The sequence below is a fragment of the Pseudorca crassidens genome, chromosome 1, assembly GCF_039906515.1.
Source record: "Pseudorca crassidens isolate mPseCra1 chromosome 1, mPseCra1.hap1, whole genome shotgun sequence".
Lineage (NCBI taxonomy): Eukaryota > Metazoa > Chordata > Mammalia > Artiodactyla > Delphinidae > Pseudorca > Pseudorca crassidens.
In genome coordinates, this window is record NC_090296.1 from 78,438,200 (window position 1) to 78,465,027 (window position 26,828).

The 26,828-nt window shown below is 40.3% G+C and overlaps 1 protein-coding gene and 1 long non-coding RNA gene across 6 annotated transcripts in view; one reads left to right on the forward strand and one right to left on the reverse strand.

Annotated features, from left to right (window-relative positions):
* FMN1 (formin 1) overlaps positions 1–26,828 on the forward strand; it is a 444,603-nt gene that overhangs the window by 240,584 nt on the left and 177,191 nt on the right. For all 5 annotated transcript variants that reach the window (XM_067742229.1, XM_067742240.1, XM_067742249.1 and 2 more), the window contains one exon: positions 23,171–23,258. In XM_067742229.1, coding sequence (XP_067598330.1) covers positions 23,171–23,258 — 88 coding nt within the window. The remainder of the gene's footprint in view (positions 1–23,170; positions 23,259–26,828) is intronic.
* On the reverse strand, positions 1,193–10,403 carry LOC137226744 (uncharacterized). The gene is made up of 3 exons (XR_010944502.1): positions 10,347–10,403; positions 4,434–4,491; positions 1,193–1,650 (listed from the first exon to the last, which is right to left on the reverse strand). It is a non-coding gene; the product is annotated as an uncharacterized lncRNA (long non-coding RNA).

Here is a 26,828-nt window from a genome sequence, read left to right on the forward strand (position 1 = left end):
GAAACCCGAGACCATTGGAAACTCCAGAATCCGCCTTCAGTATCTGAGCCTGACTCAGAGTCACGCCTCAGCCCAGGAGGCTGCCAGCATGCAGCAGCTAAAGAAATGTTATTCTGATTGATCTGATTAGGGCAGCAAGGTTAGCCATGGTCAATTTACAAAGACAGTATGAGAAGAAGTCATGTGTGTAGGCAAGTTATGGGTCAGCGAGGCCCCTGCCAGAAGTTTTGAAAAGCCACAGCTCTGCCAGCACCATTATCAGATCTCCTCGGTGGGGTACAAATGGGATTGGAGGGTTAGGGGCCCTCCAGAGAAATGAATGACAAAAGGGATTGGGCCGGGAAGAGCTGGGGAGTGGTGCTTACTTTCAGCTGGATTCCTTTGCTGCCGAGCCCTTTACATGGACTTCCCCAGTACCCTGTGAGGAGGACTGCCCTTAGCCCCTCAATCGTCAGGGAGAGGAGAAGGTGGGGAGGCTAATTTGAAAGGGCCGTGAGGCTCTAGACTGACCCACAGGAGCAGCCAGATGGAACCTATTGGGCATTTTCATCCCTTCCTTCACCACCAGAGTGGTTTAACTGGGATCTGGCTCCAGGCCCTGGTTACTAAATAACCCGAGTTTTAGTGTTTTCATTTTCATTCATTAACTTTTAGGCTAGGTACCTTATTAGTCACATTAGACATTTTGCATGTGCAAAATGTCCTAGGAGGTGGGGGCGTGGTCTTTAAACAGTGTAGAGCTGCAAGGACCAGGGGGTTAATTCAGGACTCAATTATCACATCACTTTTGCCTGCCTTGTAGACTCTCTCGTACAACTTCCTTAGTTTACGACAAACACAAAAACTGACTTTTAAATTTTGCTTTCAAGTTGTTATGACATTCGCACTGATTCTGAAGACGTTGGATCTTTCACTCTGGGTGTGGTTCTTTTCCTCCCGGCTCAATTCAGGAACATAAGTGAGTGTTACTTACAACACTGGGTAAGGCACATTAATTAACAAAGAAAGATGGATTTAAAATGAAGCCAACTGAAAGCCACAGTGCCTGAGCTGGGTCTCATTACAAATAGTTCACTCTGTACTATAATCATCTTACTAATGGAAAAAATGAGACACTGAGATGGTTGCTTAGAGAAGAATGTAGTTCAGAGAAGCAGCAAAATGCCTAAAGCATACGAGATGTTTAGAATGATTTAGTAAGGCATTGGAGAAACTGGGCCATGTGATGTTTTTGTTGTGTATTACTTATGCTCTTGGGATGTGGAGGTATCTGAACAGTTCAGCTCTGTAGGACACAGCCGTTCAGTTGCCACCAGTGGAAGGGATGAGCTTCTGAGGCCGAAGGTACGTGGCAAAGAAGGTAAGACTCACAGGCCAGCACAGGGAGTTCACACCAGTTGGCTAAGATCTTGGTGTGTGTTTGCCTCAGAGCCACCAGGAAGCCAGTTTCAAGCCTTCCAATCAGCTGCTTCCTCCTGCACACCCAGGGCACCAAGAGTCACGAATAGTCTAAGTATGGAAGGTGGTAGCATCGTGGTTCAGCAGGGCTTTCTGGAAACCGCACAGGCCTGGCTTTTTCTTTGAGTCATCACTTTATCCATGGGGTAAGTCCCTTCATCTTTCTAAGGCTCCTCCGTCCCGCTCCCTCATCTGTAAAGTGAGAATAATAATAGTATGTACGTATTTCAAAGGGTGATTGTGAGAGTTAAAATAATCTGTGAAGTGTTTAGCTGCGTGTCTGATGCATAAATATTTGCTGGTTCAACCACACTATCGCTACCATCGTCATGACCATCAAGAGTAGGAATAAGGACAATGAACAATCCCCTAGTGTCACCCCTAAAAGAGAACCGGAGGTTGGATTCCAACCAGAAGCTTCATCTCTTATGCAGGGATGACTCCTGAACCCCCAGAGGGCTAGCAGAGATCCATCTCACCCTCTCATTTGTCTGTCTGTGTCCCATTGGGACACAGCTGTGGAATTAAAACAAATGAATTTAAGCTAGATGCTCAGAGATGAACGTCCTCAAGGTGTGCCAAGGGAAAACCATGCAGTACAACAAAAAGATGACAAAATTTGTCAGCGTTTTCCAGTACTATTTTTATTTGGCTTTCATAGTAATCTGTGTTGGTAGTACAATTTTTAAGTATGGCGGCTGTTGGGAGGCAACATAAGGGTGCTTCCTTAAATCCTTTTAAAACATGATAGGCTATAAATCAATAAATATAATCATGTCTAGAATCACTGATTTAGGTGATGATGACGCTCTTTAAAGTGTGATATTTTAGGTTGGTTTCTATATTAATAATCAGATTGAATCCACTTATAGTTTATCTCCAACAGCATAATGCATGGATTAATTTTAAGAGTCGAGCAGTATTAAAAGACCTAAGAAAAACAAAGGTCCTGAAAACCTCAACAAATTTCACGCCCTTTTTCGTACAGACCATCCTCTGGCCACAATGCAATTAAGTTAGAAATAATTTACCAATAACAGAAAGATAATTTAAATATGTCAATAACAAAAGCCTCCTTGCCTTTTAACATTTACATTCACACTGCAAATAACTCATGGATCAAGAAAGAAGTTATAATGGGGTTCAGAAAACCCTTATAATTCAAACAATACTGGTTTTTAAGACTCAAAGGATATCACTAAAATGTATGGTCATGAGTGTTTATATTAGAAAAAAAGGATAGGTCAAAAATAAAGCACCCAAAATTAACAGCTAGAAAAAGAAAAGCAAACCAAAGAAATTTGAAGGAAAAATTAGGTTGAACAACAGGAAAGGCCATTTTTGCAGGTCAAATGTGATCAAATATTTAGAATTTCATATGGTTCAACCTAATGCATTTTAAGCTGAGAATGGAAATTTTTTTAAAAAAATTTAATACAATATAGAAGATCAATAAAGTCAAAAGTTTATTCTTTGAAACCAAAATTCAGTAACTTTAGGCACGATTGAGCAAAACAAACAAACATAAATAAAGATAATAGGAAAGTAAAAGTGAATGTAACTATGGATGCGATAGAAATGTATAAGATGAGAGAATACCATGACCAAACTTTTGGCAATAAATGAAAATAACATAAAATTTAAAACTTTCTTGAAAAATATAAATTACCAAAGCAGAGTCAAGAAGAAATAAAACACTGGAATGTTCTATAAATATTAAGGAAATTGGGCCCATAGTTTAAAATCTTCTTATGAAGGAAGTTCCAGGCCCAGATGGTTTTATTACACCAAGCATTTTCTTCTTACACAAAATACTTGAGAGAATAAAGAATGTTATGCTCAAAGCTAGAATATAGTCTTGATAGCACTACCAGACAAGGACAGGAAGTGAAAGAAAAGTTACAGGTCAGTTTCTCTCGTATAGATGTGGAGATCCTAAACAGTGTATTGGTAAATGGAATCCGGCAATGAATAAAAAATTAGTATAGCAAAAGTATTGAAGTAGACCTAAATAAAAGGAGAGACATAGTCTTTTCATGAATAGGAAGACCAATATTATAAAGTTGTCAGTTAGCCCCAAGTTGATTTCTAGTTTGAAAGTAATTCCAATCAAAATCTAAGTAGGATTATTTGGAATTTGACAAGCTTATTCTAAAAATTTGTATAGAAGAGCAGAGTTTCAAAAATAACCTTACACATGATGTTTCGTGAAAAAAGCAAGTCACAGAAAAATGGTTCCATTAGCCTGAAGTTAAAAACATAAAAAGCCAAAGAATTTTATGGAATCATACATTTGTGGCAAACTGTTTTTTAAAAAGCAAAGGAACAATAAACATAAAATTCAAAAAAATTTAAAAATTCTGACAAAAACCAGGTAGGATGCTTATTCTACCTCATATCAAGAAAAATAAAGCAATAGGCAGTAAGGTAGCTATAGTGTGGTAATAATTGGCACAGAAAAAAACAAAGATCAGTGGAAAGAATTGAGGGTTCAGAGGCAGATCCATGCATATCTGGAAACTAATATATGACAAATGTGGTCTCTCAGATCAGTGGGCAAAAATGACTATTAAAAAAAAGTACTTTAAAAATTGGAAAAATATATATATATATCTCTCCAAAAGAAAGTAGATTCCCTCCCTCATGTCATGAATAAAGATCAATTCCAGATGTATCAAGCACATAAATGAGAAAGGAAAAAGTTAATAGTTTTTAAAAAAAAAAAAAAAGAATATAGGAGCATATTTTTTAACCTCACGTGGAAAAGACACAAAAAGCATATCAAATAAGAAATAAGTACATTAAATAAAATTACATTAAAGTTTTTAAAACTCTTGCTCCTCAAAAGGTACCACAAAGAGTATGAAAAGATAAGCCATAAGCTTGGAGAAGACATTTGTAACATCTTTAACTGAAGAAGAATTACTACCCAAAATATATATAGAATTCTTACCAGTCAGTAATAAAATGGTTACCTTCCAATAGAAAGATGGGCAAAAGACATGACCAGGCTTGCCATGGAATGAATGGACACTAAATAAATGAAAAGATGATCAACAAGTCAAAAACCAGGGAAATGCAGAGATACCATTTTAGGCCCACCAGCTTGACAGAAATCAAAAAGTGTAGCTGTGAAATGTTGGGAGGGTGTGAAGCAGTAAGAACTCTGATTGCTGCTAATGGGAAGGTCAGCTGTTCTATCTACTTGGAAAACAGTCTGGCTGTGTCTAGTTCACGTGAACACATGTACAGCCTCTGCTCAAACTTTTGCAGCTTTGTACCAGGAGACTCATGAGAGTGTTCGTAAAAGCATAGTGTAATAGCAAAAACCTGAAAATGACAACAGTGGCCATCAACATTAGAGTGGAGGAGTATCACAGAATACTACACAGCTTTTATAAAAAAGACTCAAGTACAGCTACATGCATCCACACTGATGATTCTTTTTTTTTTGCGATACGCGGGCCTCTCACTGTTGTGGCCTCTCCCGTTGCGGAGCACAGGCTCCGGACTCGCAGGCTCAGTGGCCATGGCTCGCGGGCCCAGCCGCTCCGCGGCATGTGGGATCTTCCTGGACCGGGGCACGAACCCGCGTCCCCTGCATCTGCAGGCGGACTCTCAACCAATGCGCCACCAGGGAAACCCCACACTGATGATTCTTAAACACGATGTTCAATGGAGAAAGCAAGTCACAAAAGAATGATTCCATTGGTCTGAAGTTAAAAACGTGAAAAGTCAAAAAATTTTATGAAATCATACGTTTGTGGCAAAACCTTTTTTCTAAAGCAAGGGAATAATAAATATACAATTTAGAAAGCATGGTCCCTTTGGAGGTGAACTGTAGGGGAAAATAGAGGGCCTTTGAAGGTGTTAACAGTTCTCAGTTTGGTAAGGTGTACGCCCGTACACGGTTTACTTTTGTCGTCCTTTAAACTATACATAAACGTGCACATGCTACTCTTTTCTATAATATTTCACAGCTTTAAAAATTGTTATAAAAAAGGTTTCCTGTTGCCCCCCATTCCGCTCCCACCTTGCACCCCAGGGGCACCAGTTTTCAATGTCCTCTCTGGCCATCTGTCTGGTATTCTGCTGTCTATTGTGAATACCATTTTAAACAGTCACCATGGACTTCCTATTTTGGTAGACAAGGGTTTTTGTATTTCAGAATTCTATGTGAATTTATAGAAGCTCATTTTTTAAAGAATACAGTTACCTTTCTGAATTTATAAATTATAGTTTCTTCACATTTTCCTTTGCTTTTTACTTTCCTTCTGTCCCTTCTTCCAAGTTTCTTGTTTTACATTTTTTTGTTTGTGACCTCTGTATTTCCCATTAGAGGATTATCTCAAATAATTGGTGATCCTTGGCTGCAAGATCAAGGCATGATAAACCTGGATGGAAGCTCAGTATGAATGGGTGAGGTTTGCCCAATGATGGGTCTCACAGTAGGGTAAACAGTTGCAGACCAGCCATTTCATTTGGGGGGGCCCTGAATGACAGGATCTGTTTATCTTTGCTCTTAGACTGATCCATTTTTCCAGGTGGAATTTCTCCAGGCACCTGACTCTGGGGGCTGGGGTGTCAGCCTGACTGCAGTTTTCTGAGAGAGAATCCAAGAAAGGAGGTGGAATTTTGAAAATGACTCCATTCCGGTACAAGACCTCAATCCCAACGTCTCAGTGCCTGATGTCCACGAGTCCCAAGTCTGTCTGGTTGAATTTGTCTAGAAACTATACTTCCTGATAATGATCAATGGGATTATACACCTGGCACCTAGTTGCACCATATACTAACTTTTAAATAATCCCCTTATTTTTAGCTCCCTACCTCACCCTTCCCCAGCTCGGGGTGCCTCTAATTCATTTACGTCCAAGATTCTGCCTTCCTCTGCAGACAGTTAGGTTTGTCCGTCTGTCGCTCTGCCATGGAATTTACCACTCTTTCAATTACTTTTGCCTTCATGTTTCTGTTTGGAAATTAAGGGGGTCGGCTAGTTTCACTGGAGGTAGATTGTGTGTTTCTGATCCTCAGTCTTACCACTTGGGGTTGATTTTATAAGAGAAAGGGAAGTGGACAGGCCTTTACTCTGCTACCTTCAAACTCAAAGTAGTTGTGATTTTCACATCTTAGAGGCTATTGCCTTGTTCAACATGGTGGATGAGGCATGCACGTCCTTGCTGGAATGAGATGTATTGCTAGGGAAAGAACACAGGAGTAGAAGTAGGACATCTGGAGGACCCTGGACAAATCACCTACTGTGTGCTTGTTGCACTCACACTCTCAGAAGGTGACCTGTCCATATGAGGGAACCTCAGGGAACATATATTCATGATTCTAGCCAAGATGGATATAGAGGCTCATTCTTCACGGATGATGGCGAATAAATATTTTGGATCGTGATGTTACTCCATTCCCATGGATGACTGAAGAATATAATGTGTTTTCTTTCCATGATAGATGGGCCGTGAGAGTAAGGAGGATGATAAAGACTAATTTTAGGGGAAATGTGCTGGGTTACAGACTGTAAGCCTTAACCAAAACTTGTAGCAGTTTTAAAATATGTGTATACCATGCTCTTTCATCTCTCCTTTCTTACTAACATTTCCTGGAATCGTCATTTTATGTTTATAGAAGGAACTCAGGGAGCCTCCTTAGAAACAATGTGGTGCTTGTGTCATCTGCTGTTACCCAGAAGGTTAACAGGGTAAAATGACTTAGGTAGTAAATAGCGCATGTTACAGCAATAGCTGCAAATTAGAACTATGTGCGAGGTTGTTCTAGATGAAAAGGAAAAGGGAAAGTAGCCCTAGGTATCTTTAAAGAGGAAGTGTTTCTCTTTGAGCTGTGTCACAGATTTTGCTGTCTAGTGGCTGGAGGCCCTGAAGCTAGGAGTGTCCACTGTCACTAGCTCTTCCCCTTCCAAGCAGGAGTGAGAAAGAGCCAGGTAATTTGCATCATGGTACACTCGGAATCAAAGGCCATCCATCATTTCTGATACCTTGAACGCAATGATTATCATATCAAAGACATACGATGACATTGAAGATAATAACTTTTCTGTTGCCCATTATCTCTAACCAGCTTGGAGTAATTATTAGCATGTGTTCTTTTCAAAAGCCTAACACTCTAGATTTTGGAGAGAAAAGCCCTATTTGAGCCACCAAGAATATGTATGAGACTAGATTCAATGTCTCAATATTAAGTGAGAAATTATATAAATAAAGCAGGAAGCCCAAAGGTCTTATAAACTTTGTTATGTATAATCCTTTGGAGGTCAGTGTGGCTGTCTGTGTACCTGGGATTGGCCGTATCTGAGAAAGCCGTACTCCTTGACTGAGCACGTAGCTTTGAAAGAGGACTCCGTGGAAATTGATAGAGGAAGGGGTACATTTCCAGCTATTTAGTTAGCAGAAAAAAAACCCTCTAGGAATTAGGGATTATATAAACGTACAAACATATATCAGGCTCTGTGCTGAGTGCCAGTGATAGTAAACAAAATCATTCATTCATTCATTCATTTGCAGTCACCTGGCTACTCAAAGTGTGTTATCCATGGACCAGCAGCGTAAGTATCACCTGGAAGCTTATTATAAATAAAACATTCTCACTCCTTGTATTGGTTTCCTAGGGCCAACTTAAACTACCATGAACTGGGTGACTTAAAGCAACAAAAATTTATTGTCTCCACGGTGCCAGAGACTACAAGTCTGAAATCAAGGTGTTGGCCGATGCTCCCTCTGAAACCAGTAGGGGAATCCTTCTCCCCCTCTTCCTATCTTCTGGTGGTTTGCTGGCAATCTTCGGCATTCCCTGGCATACAGCTGCCTTCATCAACACTTGACCTTCTCCTGGTGTGTCTCTGTGTCTTCACATGGCCATCTTCTTAAAAGGATGCCAGTCATATTGGATTAGAGGTATACTCTCCTCCAGTATGGACCTCACCTTAATTACATCTGCAATGACCCTATTTCCAAATAAGGTCGCATTGTGAGGTGTTAGGGCTTGGGACTTCAACATATCTTTTTTAGGGGAAATACAGTTCCATCTAAAACAGGTCTCGTCCATACCTGGTGAATGAGATTTTGTATTTTTCAGGATGTCCCTGTTAATTCACAGGCACCCTAAACTTCTAGAGGATATCCCCGAGGCTGTTAATTGCCTTATACCATAGACAGTTTTTTAGTGTCTCCACCAGACTTCTCTAAGGACGTTGCCTACAGGATATAGAGGTATATAGGATGGAGATGTTTCCCATGCAACTTAGGAATAGTGGAGAGAAAGCTTTCCCTTTGCTCTTCAGTGCTAGGTCCAGTAGGGTGGGAAGGGGAAGAGAAGGAACATTAACTCTCCCAGTCTTTGCTAGGCATGCAGATTGCTTATTGAGACAGGAATTTGAAGTGAGATTGTAATAAAGAAATGTAAAACAAAGGACGAGTAAAACGTGACTCAGAGGTCCTGTGGCATCATGCCTCTGGTGTATCAGGAGTAATGAACCACCTTGCTCCCATCCCTCCTAAAACAGAGTAAATAAATTCTTCTTCCTGCTGTTAAAGGGTGAGTTACGTGTATGGAATAAGTTCCTGGCTTTGAGAAAGTTGAGCCACGATGACAGGAGACCACCTGAAGGTATGGAATTGAGCTTTCCCGGGTTGTCCTGACGTTAACATCTGTCCCAAAGAGAGTCACTGTTTCCTCTCACTTTCTGACCACCAAAGCTTAGTATTCACCTCATCAGAGTCTTGAATATTTTTGTTTTTTGTTTTATGTTTCACTAGAAGTTGATATCTTCATATTCTTCTGTTCTTTTTCTTTTTTCTTTGTTTCTGCTGTATAGCCCTCTGTCCAGTTGCTTCTCACCAGGTCAGTTGTCAGTTTTAGAATTGTTTCATATTTATTAAGGCAAGCCCTCTTTAAGGGGCCTTGAGCATTAAGAAATCATAGGATGACGTTTCTCATCTGTACCTTGGTGTGACAGTAGTTTTGGTCCTGTCTGCAGACAGGACAGTTAATGCACTGATGTCTCTCCTGGGTCTCTGATCAAGAGTAAATGCATGTGATTTTGTTTTCGGAGTTTGTTCTCTACATAACAGGAAAACTCCAAAACCAGCAGAAGTACCTCCTGCCCACACCCGCCCCCCGATCCCACTGTGCCCAACACTCGCTGCCCCACCGCAGCCTTCACCTGCTGTGGCCTTCTCTCTCCATTTACTTTCTGAACAGAATTCACTGGCCCGAAAAGCAATAAAAGGGTTTTTCTGTCTCATCAGTAAGGGAATGGGATGCCAAATATGTTCTCAGACGCAGGACAGGATGACAGTTTGCCTTTTCACATTTCTTGGTGAAGAGCCTAAATCCTTAAAGTAAATTTCATCTGAGCAATTTTACGTGTCCCCAAAAATAAGGCCGTGGAAGAGATTCAGACCTAACAGTCTGACAGAACAGTGCAGCTTAGTTTCCCTTGAAACATTTGGTGGCACAGATATCAGGCTGCGTGTGGAAAGCTTATTTTAATGCCATTTATCAGGCCGGCTGATGGGGGCCACTACCCCGAAGCATACCCACCCACGCTGGCCATCAGCGGCGAGGGCTTGTTTACACCAAGACAGGTGACATTTCATAATATGGCGGGCACCATGGAGCCCGCCAACCAGCTCCTCTGGGTGTGATGCCGAAGAGTGGCAGGGGGTGGAGTGCAGGAGAAGAAGGGACGAGGAACCTGAGTCAGCATTTATTTTCCTGGGCACCTACCAAGAAACAAATGCATGCTTCCAAGGGAGTGCCCATTCTCCCTGAGGAGAGAGCAAGACGGCTGCCAACTCTGGTCCTGCTATTCCCCTCCAGCTGGCCCTAGCTCTTGGTCCTGGCTGGGAAAAGTAGTTGCTTACCTGTCTCATCTCCAGTCACCATCACATTAGCAGTGTCAGGGAGGGCACAAGGCTGGCCACAGCTGTGAAGTGGGATTGTGTCAGTTGCTTATTTCCATGATTTTTTTGGGGGAGGGGGGAGAGGGTGCTTATAAGGCCTACATCCACGGGCTACCCTGCCTCATGACCATGTATCATCTTGTGTGACATCTTGGAATGTCCATTGGGAAACACTGTTTTCCAAATTAGATTTCTATTACTTATAAAATAAGGATTTCCAACTTGGGGAGTATGTGAATGGGTGAGAGTTAAATGAGAATAAAAGTTAAACCTAGGGGTTCCCTGATATATACCGTATCTCATCCCCAGAAGACACCGCTCTCTAATCCAGCCAAAATTCAGACTCCATACTGATTTATATTTGTGATTTGGAGGAATCCAAAGGGTACTATCAGCTCAGTCACCCAAGCTTAAAGCCCTTAGGATAGGTGCATCAATTTTCTACGTCTCCACCGTAGGATTCTACCTGCTTTTCAACCTAGTCCGTGAGAATGTCTTCAAGATAAATGCGGCAGTCATTAGGAAAGTACCTTGGTCCGTTTGGAAGCTAGTGCCTTAGAAATGCAAAGGATTACTGTTAAGGAGGCAAGCTGACTTGTCATCAGTAGCACGTGTGCTCTGTGCCAGCCTCCGAATGTCTGTAGTTTTGCCAAGTAGTGGAATTTGGTGAGTGTTGATATGAGGCATAAGCAAAAGATATGGCCAGTCTGAAGGCACAAAAATAGAAATAGTGTTTTTCAGAGTTTTGCTTTGCAGAGTCAGATTGTCTCCTTTCTGTGTATTCTCCACTGTGTTGTTTGATCTCCCTGAGAGAGGCAAGCCATGTACTCATTTGTTCTCTATAGTCGAAAGCGCCCTGCCCGGGGAGATTTGATACATATCATTGTCTCGAAAGTAAATATCTACCCATGTATGTAGATACTTCATTTATTTGTTTTTGGTGGAAGAAGGGAAAGGCAGCAAATTTCACATGTACTTAATGTGCCTGAAGTGACCGAAAGGTGTTCATTGGTGATAATGCATGAGGCTGTATGTAACTAGACATGGGGCCTGTCCTCCAGGCTCTGTGATAAAACCGACTTCACTGGAGATGGAAATCCCGCGACTGAAACTGAGAAAGTTCAAATGTGTGGACTAAGCTGAAGAACAGCATACCCACCTGATCTGCTTTAGGTTTCAATGCGCTTGGTGTTTAGCTAAGGTGTAAGTGTGGAAATGACTCCTCGTTTTCAGGCAGGGAGGGCTCCCTGGAAGAAGAAGGCTTCTGTGATTCTCTTTATTTTGTAGCTGTGCCGAACTCACTTGGCCAAGTGTGCTTCCAGCATTCGTGGCCTATCCAGACCATTTATTTTTATTTTTATTTCTGGCCACGTCTGCCAAGCTCAGGCAGAAAGCTAAAGATATATATGGATTTTATGAAGATGTGAAAATCCCACTGGACCTGGCAGGAATTCTTTCTTGGTCTGTCTGGCAAGACTTTTCTAGTTGAGCAGTCAGGGTGTGGTTTTTCCACTGAAGCAAATCTGTCTTCCCATTCCTGTCTTCATTCTTATTCAACGAGGCAGATTTTTCTAAAAATCCACATATGTAAGAAATAATAATGATTTGGATGCACGGGCTCAAGGTGCAGGTTTAGACAGGGTGGGGCGTGGGCCTGCCTTCCCCTCTCTGGAAGGCATGGCGAGAGGTCCTTAGGCGATGTAATAGTGCGCATGTGTGACAGGCCCTAATCCTGGCATGCGGCGGGGGTCTGGAAAGGCTTTGCCTTAAACTAGGCATGTCTAATAGGGTTTCACACAACCTGTGAATTTGCCCCTGCACAAGGTCAGCTTGTAGGTCAGTGGAATGCTGCACAAATTGCATTCTCCTCCAGACTGTAATTATACCTAGGAGAAGGCCATGTGTTGCCAAGTTCAGCTGACTCCAGATAGGACCAAGATAAACTGAGGGCTTGCTCATGCTTCTCAAAAACTGATTTTTAAGGCTTTGATATAAAGCATCTCTTGTTTTTTTCTTTTTTAAAAAAAAGATGGTCTTGAGGTTTATGAAGGAGCTTTGTGTAGAGGATGGTGAGACCAGCCATTGTCTGCCTTCCCTGAGAGCAGAACAAGATTGTTTGAAATGGAAGCATGAGGAATTCCAGTCAGACGTAAAGTGAAAGGCTTCGGTGCCAAAAGCTACTTAATACTAGAAAATGATTTTAAGGATTATAACAAAGCAAGTAATATGCAGCTAAAGACAAAGAAGAATGAAAAACGGGTATGGGGAGCAGTCACAGAGCAGGAATAGGATGAAAAATTTAGGTTGCGTTTACAATTAGCTGAGGTAGGGTTGCGTTTTATTTGTTTGATGGAAAATGGCTATAAAGATGTGTCTGTTATACACCTGTAATAATTTCTTAAAGTGTGAGCTTTCTTCTAAAGTAAGGTCCATCCTTAAATATCTGGGCCATTCCAAAGGAAGAGGGTAAGTCAGGCAACATCTGCAGGTTTCTTCAATGCTAACAGCTAAGGGATTCCAAAAGCCACTTAAAGCAGAATATTCAGTAGGTGAGCAAACTTTTGTAAGTACTCATACTCTCTCAGAAATGTTTTCTGAAATATCTTTCTCGAACAGCCTGAAATGGGCATTTTATTTCCCGGACCCACTTGGAAGGAGGTCACATTGAGAGCTTCAAGGCATAATTCTGCCTACCTGTTCCACATCCACGTGGAAAACCATGAATTTGACATTCACATTATGAAGCTATGGACTAATACAGTCAGGAATCCTACCGATATCCAACAGTCAAATGTGGAGGACTGGCCTGAGGATCTGCAGTGTGATAGCCCCTCCTGCGGGCTGGTCGTAATGCCTAACGCAGAACCTTCACCCCCAGCGGCCCCAGTGGCCACGTGGCATGGAAGGAGCCCTTTCTGCGTGGGTAAGGGGTGCTTAGGTTACAGTGTTGGTTGCAGGTCCTGGTCTGTAGAGCTTCTCATCTCTCAACTCTCCCTCGTGGAGAGGTTTTCTAGAGGTGAGACCTGGACTTTCGTTTCAGGAAAAAGGCACTGAGTGTAACGCTTCTGGAAATGCTTTCAGGTTACCCAAAGGAAGACTCTGCCTGAAACAGCCATTTCACTTCAAATCCCCACTTTCAATGAGTCCTGGCATTTTTTAGGTATCATATACCTAAGAACAATTAGAAACTCTTCATGTTAGCCGATCCCTGTAAATAGCTCCCTTATGTCAGACTTATTTATGTGAGTTTCTCTCATATAAATAAACCGGTCTTTGAACTCCCATTGAACAAGGATGTATATATATGTACATATATATACATACGTGTATGTGTTTGTGTGTGTATATATATATGTTATTTTTAATCTTTATAGCCCTGCAGTGCACCAACATCGGAGTTTGCATATTGTGAGTGTTGCTGAATTGGACTGACTGTGTCTCAGCGTTGGTGTGGGATGATGGTCAGGGCAGGCCTAGAAATAGAAGGCTGCTCTCCTGATTTTTCTCTTAATGACCAGTCACCAGGTGATGATGCCTGTCACTTTCTATAGCTGGTCAAGGGAATATGACAGCTCAGAAGGCTCGAGCTAAAAGCTAGAGGGCAGGACCGTTGTATTTATGGCTCTGGTTCTTAGTTTTATTTGTATTTCTACTTAGAGTGTTACATTGCTGGGAACCTTTGACTTGGGCCAGACAACTTTAAAAATTTGTTAAAATAACACAGGATAGGGCTTCCCTGGTGGCGCAGTGGTTGAGAGTCCGCCTGCCGATGCAGGGGACGCGGGTTCGTGCCCCGGTCCGGGAAGATCCCACATGCCGTGGAGCGGCTGGGCCCGTGAGCCATGGCCGCTGAGCCTGCACGTCTGGAGCCTGTGCTCTGCAACGGGAGAGGCCACAACAGTGAGAGGCCCACGTACCACAAAACCAAAACAAAAACACAGGATAATAACAACCAGAATGCTTAAAGAATGGTTTGATGCTGATTAATTAAATTTTTAGTTAATAAATGATTTGATATGTTATGTATCATAACATTTTTTTGTATATAAAGTCCTGTGGTTATTTTTTAAATGTATTCAATAGAAAAGTTCCTACTATAAAAAAGGCAGGCTATTAAATATCTGACAGCCTCAGGCAATTTAGGATTCTAAAAGTTTTCCAGATAATCACTACGATCACCAGTCTTCACTGTTCAGTAATGCAAATAGGGAAGGTATAGTTGATTGTGATTGCTTTCAAGCCCATGATATTTTAGAGAAGCTAGTGAATTGGGAAGAATACCCAAGATTAGTTTATCTTCCTCTCATATTTTCTTTCTCTTCAGAGAGGAATTTTGAAGGTGACTTTATCTGTCTGGAAGTTAGCTTAGCAAGAATGAGTATGGTACAATAAAAGAAAAACAGGAGGAAATTTCAGTTAGTGGAAGGTTCTCCATAAATTGCATCTGGTTATTTGAAACTTGACCGTGATTCTAAAAGAGAATATTTTAAAAGCAGTCTAATAATCATTGGTTGATAACTAACTGAACGTCTTAAAAAAAAAAACCCTTTTTCTTCCCTCTTTCTTTTCCTTGTTTGTTCTCTCCATCAGTTTTCTCAATCTTGTCTTTTTTCCTCTATGTTTTCTTCCTACCTACTCTGCTGTGAAGGTAAGTGCCTCAGATAATAGGTAAAAATCTGTGTAAGGAGGAATGACATTTGATCACAAATATCAGAAAAGAGAATTGGGTTAGAACAAAGTGTGCTTCTAGTTCTGTGCCCCTTGCTTTAATGCCCTAGCAGTGAGGTGACTGCACTGACTTTACAGGACTCCTGAGCCTGTAGTCTTGTTACCTTTCTGGAAATCCACAGGGGGCCACTAAAGGAATAAAAGTTCACAATATCATGGTGTTCACTGCCCGCAATTCACAGCTCTCCATTTGGATTGGCTCGTGTGCAGAGGTGCATAAAACCTTAGTAGGGGCGCAGTAAAAGGTAGTTCCCTTCCCCCTTCCTCCCTTAGAAAATGCCTCTTATCCACAGCAATCTCTGTGTAAGTCTCTCTTCCTGCTGTTCAGCTATGTCATTATTTAAATTTCTTTGCGTTGAACCAGCCCAATAGATAGTCATTGGAAAACAGCAAAAAGGATACAAAGACAGTTCACAAGAACACGTGACCAGTAATCCGATGGTTAGCCTTACTATTAAATCATTAAAAATGCCAAATAGTGAAAAAACATTTTACCTATCATATTGGCCAACATTTTTTAAATTGATAATACTTAGAGTGGGTGAGGGAACAGGAAAACTGTGACTCTCAAGTACTTGGCAGCAGTATAAATTGATGATGCCTATTAGAAACAATTTGACAATATTTATCAGAATGTAAAATGGACATGCTCTTTGAACCATTTCTATAAGTCTATCCTATAGAAATACAACCTCAAGTGACCTCAGGAATGATCTGAATATATACTGAAGTCTTGGACGGGACTTTTTAGCTGACTGAACTCCCACTGGGTCTGTTTATTAAGTCTAATGTGTTGTTTTCCTCCGTGTTTTGTTTTGTTTTTGTTTTTGTTTTAGTCACTTTGCATATTGGACTTAAGAATATTTTAAAATATGTATTCTACTCTTTGTGGGCTTTTTAATCCCTCTTTTACTTCTGATTCTTTTTCTTGTAATTTGTTTGGTAGTGTCCTCCACTTCCTAAGTTAGAAGTTTTACACACTACAGGCACCATTGTTCTGTTGTGCTTTGCAGATACTGCAGTTTTTACAAATTGAAGGTCTGTGGTAACCCTGTGTCGAGCAAGTCTATTGGTGCCATTTTACCCAACATTATTGCTCGTTTCATGTCCAATTTTGGTAATTCTCACAATATTTCAAACTTTTTCATTATTATTATATTCGTTATGGTGATCTGCGACCAGTGATCTTTGATGTAACCACTGTCATTGTTTTGGGACACCATAACCACGCCCATATAAGATGGGGAACTGAATCAACGTTGGGTGTGTTCTGACTGCTCCACCAACCAGCCATTCCCCCATCTCTCTCCCTCTCCTCAGACCTCCCTCTTCCCTAAGACTCAACAATATTGAAATTAGGCCAATTAAGAACCCCACAATGTCCTCTAAGTGTTCAAGTGAAAGGAAGATTCACACATCTCTCACTTTAAATCAGGAGCTAGAAAGGATTAAGCTTACTGAGGAAGGCATGTCGAAAGCCGAGATATGCCCAAAGCTAAGGCCTTTTGCGCCAGTTAGCCAAGTTGCGAATGCAAAGGAAAAATTTTTGGAGGAAATTAAAAGTGCTATTCCAGTGAACACACAGATGATAAGAGAGTGAAACGGTGAAAGTTTTAGTGGTCTAGCTAGATCAAATCAGCTGCAGCATTCCCTGAAGCCAAAGCCTAATCCAGAGCAAGGCCCTACCTCTCATCAATTCTATGAAGGCTGAGAGAGGTGGGAACGCTGCAGAAGAAGAGTTTGAAGCTGGCAGGGGTTGGTTCATGAAGGTTAAGGAAAGAAGCCATCTCTATAAAGTAAAAGTGCAAGGTGAAGTAGCAAGTTATCCAGAAGATCTAGCTAAGATGATTCATAAAGGTGGCTACACTAAACAGATTTCTAGTGTAGCTGAAACAGCCTTCTGTTGGAAGAAGATCCCATCTAGGACTTTCATAGCTCGAGAAGGAGAAGTCAAAGCCTGGCTTCAAAGCTTCAAAGGACAGGCTGACTCTCTTGTTAGGGGCTAATGCATCTGGTGACTTGAAGTTGAAGCCAGTGCTTATTCACCATTCCAGAAATCCTAGGGCCCTTAAGAATTGTGCTAATTCTACTCTTCCTGTGCTCTATAAATGGAACAACAAAGCCTGGATCACAGCACATCTGTTTACAACATGGTTAACTGAATATTTTAAGCCCACGTTTGGGACCTACTGCTCAGGAAAAAGATTCCTTTCAAAATATTACTGCTCATGGACAGTGCACCTGGTCACCCAAGAGCTCCGATGGAAATGTACAATGAGATTCATGTTGTTTCCAGGCCTGCTAACACAACATCCGTTCTGCAACCCATGCATCAAGGAGTAATGTTGACTTTCAAGTCTTATTCTTTAAGGAATACATTTTGTAAGGCTATAGCTGCCATAGATAGTGATTCCTCTGATGGAAATGGGAAAAGTCAATTGAAAACCTTCTGGAAAGGATTCACCGTTCTAGATGCTATTAAGAACATTGGTGACTCATGCTAAGAGGTCAAAATATCAACGTGAGCAGGAGTTTGTAAGAAGTTGATTTCAACCCTCATGGATGACTTTGAGGAGATCACTGCAGATGTGGTGGAAATTGCAGGAGAACTAGAATTAGAAATGGAACCTGAAGAGGTGACTGAATTGCTGCAATCTCATGATAAAACTTGAACAGATGAGGAGTTGCTTCTTCTGGATGAGCAAAGAAAGTGGTTTCTTGAGATGGAGTCTACTCCTGGTGAAGATGCTGTGAAGACTGTTGAAATGACAACAAAGGATTTACAGTATGACACAAACTTAGTTGCCAAAGTAGCAGCGTGGTGTGAGAGGATTGACTCCAATTTTGAAAGAAGTTCTACTCTGGGTTAAAGTGCTATCAGACAGCACTGCCGGCTGCAGAGAAGTTGTCTGTGAAAGGAAGAGTCAATGGATGTGGCAGACTTTATTCCTGTCTTATTTTAAGGAATTGCCACAGCCACCCCAATCTTCAGCAGCTACCACCATGACCGGTCAGAAGCCATCAACACTGAGGCAAGACCCTCCACCAACAAAAAGATAACCACCTGCTGAAGGGCTCAAGTGATAGCAGTTTTTAGTAATAAACTATTTTTAATTAAGGTATATACATTGCTTTTATAGACATAATACTCTTGCACATTTATTAGACTACAGCATAGTGTAAACATAATTTTTATATGCACTGGGAAGCAAAAAATCTGTGTGACTCACTTTATTGTGATATTCACTTTATTGCAGTGATCTGGAACGAAACCTGCAGTATCTCCGAGGTATGCCTGTTGTACAGTGTGCAAAACAGGATGGTACTGGTATAAAGACAGACATAGACCAACAGAACAGAGGAGAGAGCTCAGAAATAAACCCACATGAATGTGGTCAAATGATCATCAACAAGAGTGCCAAGACTACAAAATGGGGAGAGGATAGTCTCTTCAACAAATGGTGCAGGGAAAACTGGATATCCAAATGCAAAAGAATGAAATCGGACGGTTATCTTTCAGCATAAACAAAAATCAATTCAAAATAGAATCAAGACTTAAATGTAAGATCTGAACGTGTAAAATTCCTGTGAGAAAACACGAGAAAAGCTTCATAATATTGGTCTTGCTAGTTATTTCCTGGAAATGACACCAAACCACAGGCAACAAAAGCAAAAACAGACAAGTGGAACTATATCAAATTAAGAAGCATCTACACAGCAAAAGAAACAATCAACAGAATGAAAAGGATGTATATGGAATGGGAGAAAATATTTGCAAACCGTATGTCTGATAAAGGGTTAATATCTCAAAATATGTAAGAAACTCCTACAACTCAGTTTTTATAAACCTGATTTAAAAATGGGCAAGGAAAAAAAAAAATGGGCAAGGACATGTATAGACATTTCTCCAAAGAAGACCTACAAATGGCCAACAGGTATATGAAAGGATGTTCAACATCACTAACATCAGGGAAATGCAAATCAAAACCACACCTAGCAGGATGGCTGTTATCAAAAACAAAAACGTAATAAGTGTTGGTAAAGATGCTGAGAAATTAGAAAAATAGAACTAGCACATTATCCAGCAACCCACTTCTAGGTATTTATCCAAAAGAATTGAAAACAAGATCTCAAAGAGATATTTGCACTCCCCTGTTCACTGCAGCATTATTCACAGTAGCTAAGAAGTAGAAATAAGCTAAATGTTCATTGATGGATATATTTATATATATGCACACACATACAATACGCACATATATATACACACACACAATGGAATACATATATACGCATCTGTATATGCGCACATATATATATATATATACACACACAAACACAATGCAATATTATTCAGCCTTAGGAAGGAGATTCTATCACATGCTACAACATGTATGAACCTCGAAGATGTTATTCTGAGTGAAATCGGCCAGTCACAAAAGGACAAATACTTCATGACTCTGTTTACTTGAGGTATCTAAAGCAGTCAAACTTGTAGAAGCAGAAAGCTGTCCAGGGGCTAGGGGGAAGAGGAAATGGAGTATAGCTGTTCAAGGGGTCTAGAGTTTCCATCATGTAGGATGAAAAACTTCTAGACATCTGCTGTACAACAGTGTGCATATAGTTAACAGTGATGTACTGGACATTTAAAATGTTGTTAATATGGTAGATTTCATGTTTTCCTTTCTCTCTCTCTCTCTCTCTCTCTCTTTTTTTTTACTGTAGTAAAATAAAAAAACTAAACCTTTCAGTCATGAAAACAAAAGAAACGACGAGGGCTTAGGGCATATACCCATTCCGTGTCCATTGTGTTCCTACCATTTTAGCTGGTTTTGAGAAACCTGGTGTTATTCCACAATTGAAGAGAGACTCTTTTTAAAGGTCTAGTTAGAGGTAGACAGAGAATTTGACACAAATAGGGAAGAGAATACAAATGCTCTGACTTGAGCACTGCCTACCCCCTCTTTAGGAAGTAGCACCGCATTTCGGGAAACTCTTAAGGTTTCAGTCCAGCCGAAGGTAACAGACACTTTCTTTCCAAACGCTTGCCGTGCCAGGTTATTAAACAGAATTGCAAGGATGGTAACATCCGTTCCGCAGGGCAGCCTGGTTGAACAATGAAGTGGGGATGGATTTGCTTCTTTTTATTTTTTAAATTTTTATTTTAAATTGGAGTATAGTTGATTTACAGTATTGTGTTAGTATCAGGTGTACAGCAAAGTGATTCAGTTATACATACACGTATATCCATTCTTTTTCAGATTCTTTTCCCATATAGGTTATTATGGAAGAGTGAGTAGAGTTCCCTGTGCTATACAGTAGGTCCCCGTTGGTTATCTATTTTATATATAGTAGTGTGTATATGTTAATCCCAAGCTCCTAATTTATCCCTCTCCCCAACCTTTCCCCTTTGGTGACCATAAGTTTGTTTCCGAAGTCTGTGAGTCCATGTCTGTTTTGTAAATAAGTTCATTTGTATCATTTTAGATTCTACATGTAAGCCATATATGTTGTCTTTCTCTGTCTGACCTACTTAGTATGGTAATCTCTAGGTCCATCCATGTTGCTGCAAATGGTAGAGTTTCATTCTTTTTTATGGCTGAGTAATATTCCATTGTGTATATGTACCACATCTTCTTCATCCATTCCTCTGTCAGTGGACACTTAGGTTGCTTCCATGTCTTGGCTACTGTGAATAGTGCTGCAATGAACATTGGGGTGTATGTATCTCTTCGAGGTATGGTTTTCTCCAGATGTATGCCCAGGAGTGGGGTTGCTGGGCCATATGGTAGTTCTATTTTTAGTTTTTTTTTTTAAGGAACCTCCATACTGTTCTCCATAGTGGCTGTACCAATTCACATTCCCACCAACAGTGTAAGAGGGCTCCCTTTTCTCCACACCTTGTCCAGCATTTACTGTTTGTACACTTTTTGGTGATGGCTACTTGCTTTTATCCAATGACAGACAGAACCTCAATCTCAATTTCAGTCCCTCCCTCTCTCTCTGTTCTCTTGTGGTTACTCTCTTGCTTTCTTTTAATTAGCTATTAGAAAACCTTGAATTTGAACCTTGTTTTTCCCGTAGGTAGAATGTGTTACCCAGGGTTTTCAGAACCCTAACTGGATAGCATGGTGAATATTGGTTTGAAGACATTTTTGCAACCCAGTTGTCCTCTTGTCATAAATTTGATTCCTGTGCCTGTCTCCTTGACATTGATGTGTATGCCACGACCAAGCTTGTATCTCAGTCACTATCTTGGTCTTTTAAGGATAAATCTAGTCAATTCCCAAAGCTTTTCTTATTTTGAATTTGCTTTGCAGTTAGTTCAAGTCATGGTTTTATTCGCCTTTTTAGTTCTTCTCAGCAATTTTAAATCATTAAATTCTACAAAATTTATGACGTCAAGGGCATGAGTCCAGAGCAGTGCCAGGCATGTAACAGATGCACAGCAGATATTTGTTAATGAATGAATGCATGTCTGAATATTTACACGAAGCTCCGGTAGGTTTTTCTTAATTTTGTATTGGACTTTAAAAATCGTTTCACTTTAAATTTGTGTTCTCTAAGAAAAAGCTAGAAATTGCATCTTTTAAGAAGATATTTGATATACATAATATCTTGTTCCTTTGCGTTCGTGTAAAAAATAAATAAAAATACCAAGGACCTTCTTTATTTCTTTTAAAAACTGCAATTCTGTATCCTCCAAGAATCTGTCCTTAAGGCTAATGTTGAAATGATTAAACACATTAGGCTGAAAATCAGATTTTCCTTTTATCTTGATGAAAGCTTAGTGTTTACTGTACTTTCGGCCTAACGGTAAGATAAGAGTAGCCATGCTGAGCAGAGAAAGATAAAGGGCTGGCGATCATTGATTCAGCATCAATCAATAGGTAATTAGACAGTTGGACAAATAGACAGTCTTGGTTGGAGCAAGCTCCCGTTATCCCTTATTGTTCAACCAGCAAGCAACTCAGCTAGTTAGTATCAATATAAATGTAGGTGTTACTGTTTAATCTTCACTACATTTTTGGTAAGTTTGTGTATACATAGGTGGGAGAGGAAGCATAGCTCTTTAGTTTGTATTTTACCCAGAAAAGTGCATTAAAAACATGAGGTTTGGTGATGTTTTCTGCGTATTTCCTATTGATTTTTGTAGCCCTGCCACAAGAGAGAAAAAAAGGTAATTTTTTTTCCCCTAGTGGCCACTGTGCAATACATTCTTTGGGGCTGATTTGGTTTAGAGAGAGACAAAACTGTGATGAGCTCTCCATGGAATATTCATAGGGGTTGAAATTATTGGCAATGAGGTATTTGGAGTTTCTAAAAGGATTATAAAAGTTTCTGTATACATACATTATTATAAAAGACCACTTCTAAATAATTTCAAATTAAATCTGTATGTACAAAGTATTATTTATATTAATCATAGCACAAATACAAAGCAACCTAACCCTCCTGACTAGAGCAATTTTATTTAAATAATAAGTCTGTGTCAGGAACTGTTTTAGGTGCTTTACCTATATTATGCCATTTAATTTCTAGAATAAATGTACAAACTAAGTACAGTCAGCCCTACTTCATGAAAAAGTTGAATTCCTAGAGGTTAAGTCGCTTTTCCGAGGCCATATCACTGGTAAACAGCGGAGTCAAGATCTCAATGATATTTCCCCTAAACCACTCAGCAGATGATCCTGCACTGTAGCCAGGGAGGCTGGAGGCTGTGAAGTGTCTTACGAAGTCCAACGTGGAAGCAGGCCAAGGATAAGTGGAAAAGTTGGATAAAAACTTGTACATGTGTTGCAATTACAACTTAGTTAAGATGTGTTTGAATAAAAAAAGATTTGAGTGCTCGTATTAGATTGGTGGAATTTGGGGTGGTGTTTTTCCTTTATTTTCTAAAATATCTATACTTGTGGATAAGTTACATTCAAATTAAAGTATTAACATAGAGTGACTGTAGCATCAGCTTAGTTTACCAGACTGTCTAAAACCATGAAGGTTTTTGGTATGCTTCTGAAAGATTGGTGGTTTGAGCTTGTGTTAATTTTTTAAAATTCCAGATCATCAAGTTATTGGATGGAAAACGATCTCAAACTGTGGGAATCTTGATATCTAGTTTGCATTTAGAAATGAAGGATATCCAGCAGGGTAAGTCTTATTCATCGTTTTTTTCCAACTTTAAAATTTTCCAGCTTTTATTGTGAAAAATGTCAAACATATACAAAATTAGAATGCCGCGGTGAATCCCTGTACCGAGCTACAGAACCATTAATCCACTCTTGTTTTATCTAAAGCACCCTCCTTCCATTAGATTACTATGAAGCAACTCTCAGGCATTTTATAATTCATCCTTTAAAATGGTAACACACCACGAAAAGATATGGATACTTTAAGCGTAACTCCAGTGCCATCAGCATGCATTTAAAAACATTTGCAATAATTTCTCAATGTCATCAAGTACGTAGTTCTAATATCACTGATTGTCTGTAAATTCGTCTATTCATTTACAGTTAGTTTGAATGAGGACCCAAACAGATTTCACGCATTGCCTTAGATGTGTCCATCTCTCAGGGGTTTCTTTCTCTTTTTTTTTTTGGCTGCGTTGGGTCTTCGCACCGACTTTTCTCTAGTTGCGGTGAGTGGGGGCTCCTCTTCGTTGAGGTGCGTGAGCTTCTCATTGTGGTGGCTTCTCTTGTTTCGGAGCATGGGCTCTAGGCACGCAGGCTTCAGTAGTTGCAGCACACGGGCTTCAGTAGTTGCAGCACATGGGCTCAGTAGTTGCAGCACACAGGTCCTAGAGCTCACGGGCTTCAGTAGTTGTGGTGCGTGGGCTCAGTAGTTGCAGCGCACAGGCTCTAGAGCGCAGGCTCAGTAGTTGTGGCACACGGGCTTAGTTGCTCTGCAGCATGTGGGATTTTCCCAGACCAGTGATCGAACCCGTGTCCCCTGCATTGGCAGGCAGATTCTTAACCACTGCGCCACCAGGGAAGTCCCCTCTCAGGGGTTTCTTTTGACCTAGAGGTTTCTATCCTCTATTTTTGTTTTTTTTCATAATTATTTTTTTTTGAAGAAGCCAGTTTCTTCAAAAAAGAAGAATATCCTGTGGAATTTCCCACATTTTAGATTTTGCTGTTTGCGTTGCCTGGGTTTTTATTACGTTCTTCTGTCCCCTGTGGTTCCTGCAAACTGTTAGTTTGATCTAGAGAGTTAATCTGAGTGAGGGAAGAGTACTTCACAGATGCTATTGTGTACTCTATCAAGAGGTACATAATATCTGGTGTGTCTCTATGATGTTGGTGGGCACTAATGATCTTTGCCTAGATTCATTATTTCATTAGAAGTTTGCCGAATAATGATCTCCTAATTCCCTCATTTCTTCTTCATTAGCAGGAATGCTTCTATGGAGAAACACTCTCCTTCTTAACTCAGTAATGTCACTGTTCCTTAATCCTCTATTCTTTTTCAAATGACGCGATTTCAACTTGGTTTCCTTTGGCTCAGTTTGAAATAAGACATTTAGAGAGGGAATTTTACTTGTATATATTTTTCTTAGGCCCTAGAAAAGTAAACTCAAAAATCTGATGTTTTTGCAATCCGCGTCTTGCATGAAGACGACGCTCCCCCTTTCTCGGTCATCAGTTAAATGTAAATCTTCATTTTGACATGTCACTGATAATATTTTCTGAGTGGTAATACAGTCTCTCGTAGATGGTTTCAGTAGAATTTAGCTTGGGTATAACAGGAGACACTCTGAAACCACACTTCCTTTCAGGTCTTAGTTGGTGTTGCCTCAAAGTTATTTTATTCTGAGACACAGTAGAAGACCCGTAGGTCCCGAACTGAAAGGCACTTAAGAAACTTTCATACATTATTTTTCCTCTGAAAAAAGCTTTGTTAAGGGCTTAAAATTTTTGCTTTATTACAAACATTTAAAATTCCACATAAAACTAAACATATCCTGAGTCAGATGACAGTCACAGAGTATTCAAAGAAGCTTGTCTGTTTTTAATATTTAAGCTTGACAGTAGAACTGAATACCTGAGTGTGAATATTAAACCTCAGACAGTGTTGCACTAGTTGATTTGAGTTTGGGGCAGAGGGTGGCTGGCAAGGTCTACCATCCAAATTAGAAAAGGATTCTTCAGTGGCTTTAGGTATTAGATCTTCTAGAATGGAATTTCTGAAATTCACATAGAAAACTGTGATGCTGATGCAAATGAAAAATGAAAATATAAAACCAAGAAAATAGCGGCAGGGAAGTTTATAATCTTCTGTCAAGGAGAGTCGCTTTTTTGATGCAATCATTGAAATAGAAAGGAATTTTTCAGGTATAGTGGCAGAGTCTTGTCCTAAACCACGGTACTGTTTATAAGCCTGGTAAAAATCAAGTATGCTTGGTTTCGTCACCATGACAGGTAGCACTGTGGATGTGAGCTTTTACGATGTCAACAGCACCTTGGACTTTATTCATTTCTTTTTAGTCACGTCCTGTTGTAGTACGCATCAGATTGCCATACGGATCAGACTCATTCCGGCCATGTGCTATTCCAGTTAGCATCTCAGGACTGTAAACCTTCTTCCCACGGCACTCCAACCTTGTTGGGTTGAATGTTCATGGTGACTTGAATAAGAGATTGGTTCACCGAGACCTTTTCCGATATTCTCCTCTGGACAAGAACATGTTTATATGAAGTAGACGTGACCTTACATTTTTAGCACTGGAAATGTTGATTGTAGCATCACAGACTTCTAGGACTCACGGACACCATTTTCATTCTTTCTCTTGCTTCAGGGCATCTCTGTTATCCACCACAGAGTTGGCTCCTAAGTTAAAAAAAATTATCTCCATTTCATGTCTTCATTTAGTAATGCATTCCAGGTGAATATAGCAATATAACTCGAGCTTAATTTCTCTTTAGAATCATTTGACTGACACTGGCATCTGAAGGTCACTTAGGAGCCCGGGCTGTGTCAGGTACATTTCATTCTGAATCCATGTCTGGTCGTGAATGGAATGCACTTGGCCTTGTGTTATCATCCTGATGAAAGGACTCCCTGTGCTGACCTTGACCTAAACGTTTGTTTTAACGTAAGAGGGGTAGCTGTCGTGAGATCTGACTGGGGCAGGCCAGCTGGCGGCCAGTTAAGGTCATACAGCATGTCACCCATGGTGAGGTGACCACGGTTGGGAGACTGTTCTTCAGCCTTCTGGTCATACATTCATCTTTGTCAGTGTGCAGAGGTAACTTGCACTTTAGTGCAAACTTACACGGAGCTGATGTATAAACCGGAAAGCTAGTATATTCACTCAGAGAAGATCGGAGAATTTTCCATTGTCATGACAAAAATGTTTATCATATCTGTTCATTGTTATGTCCATGTCACTTGTCTCTACTTGGCATTAGATATTTGTTTATGCCCTTTTCCCTTTTGCTGGTCGCCTTGAAAATAGTTTTGGGTGTTTCAGCCCACAGTTACCTCCCACAGATGGATAATCCAGTTTTTACTTGTTCAGCTCTTAAAAAGCAACCTTATTTTCTTCATTTGTAAGATGGGCACTTCTCTGTTGTCCATTAGACACTGCATATAATGTATATTCAAAGTGGAATTTGGGGGCTCAGTACCTCAAGGTCTTAACTGATAGCAAATAGTAGAGCCAGTGCTTGTTCCTTTATGACATGTAGCATTTCTTTGCTCAGAATTTCTCTGATAATTAAG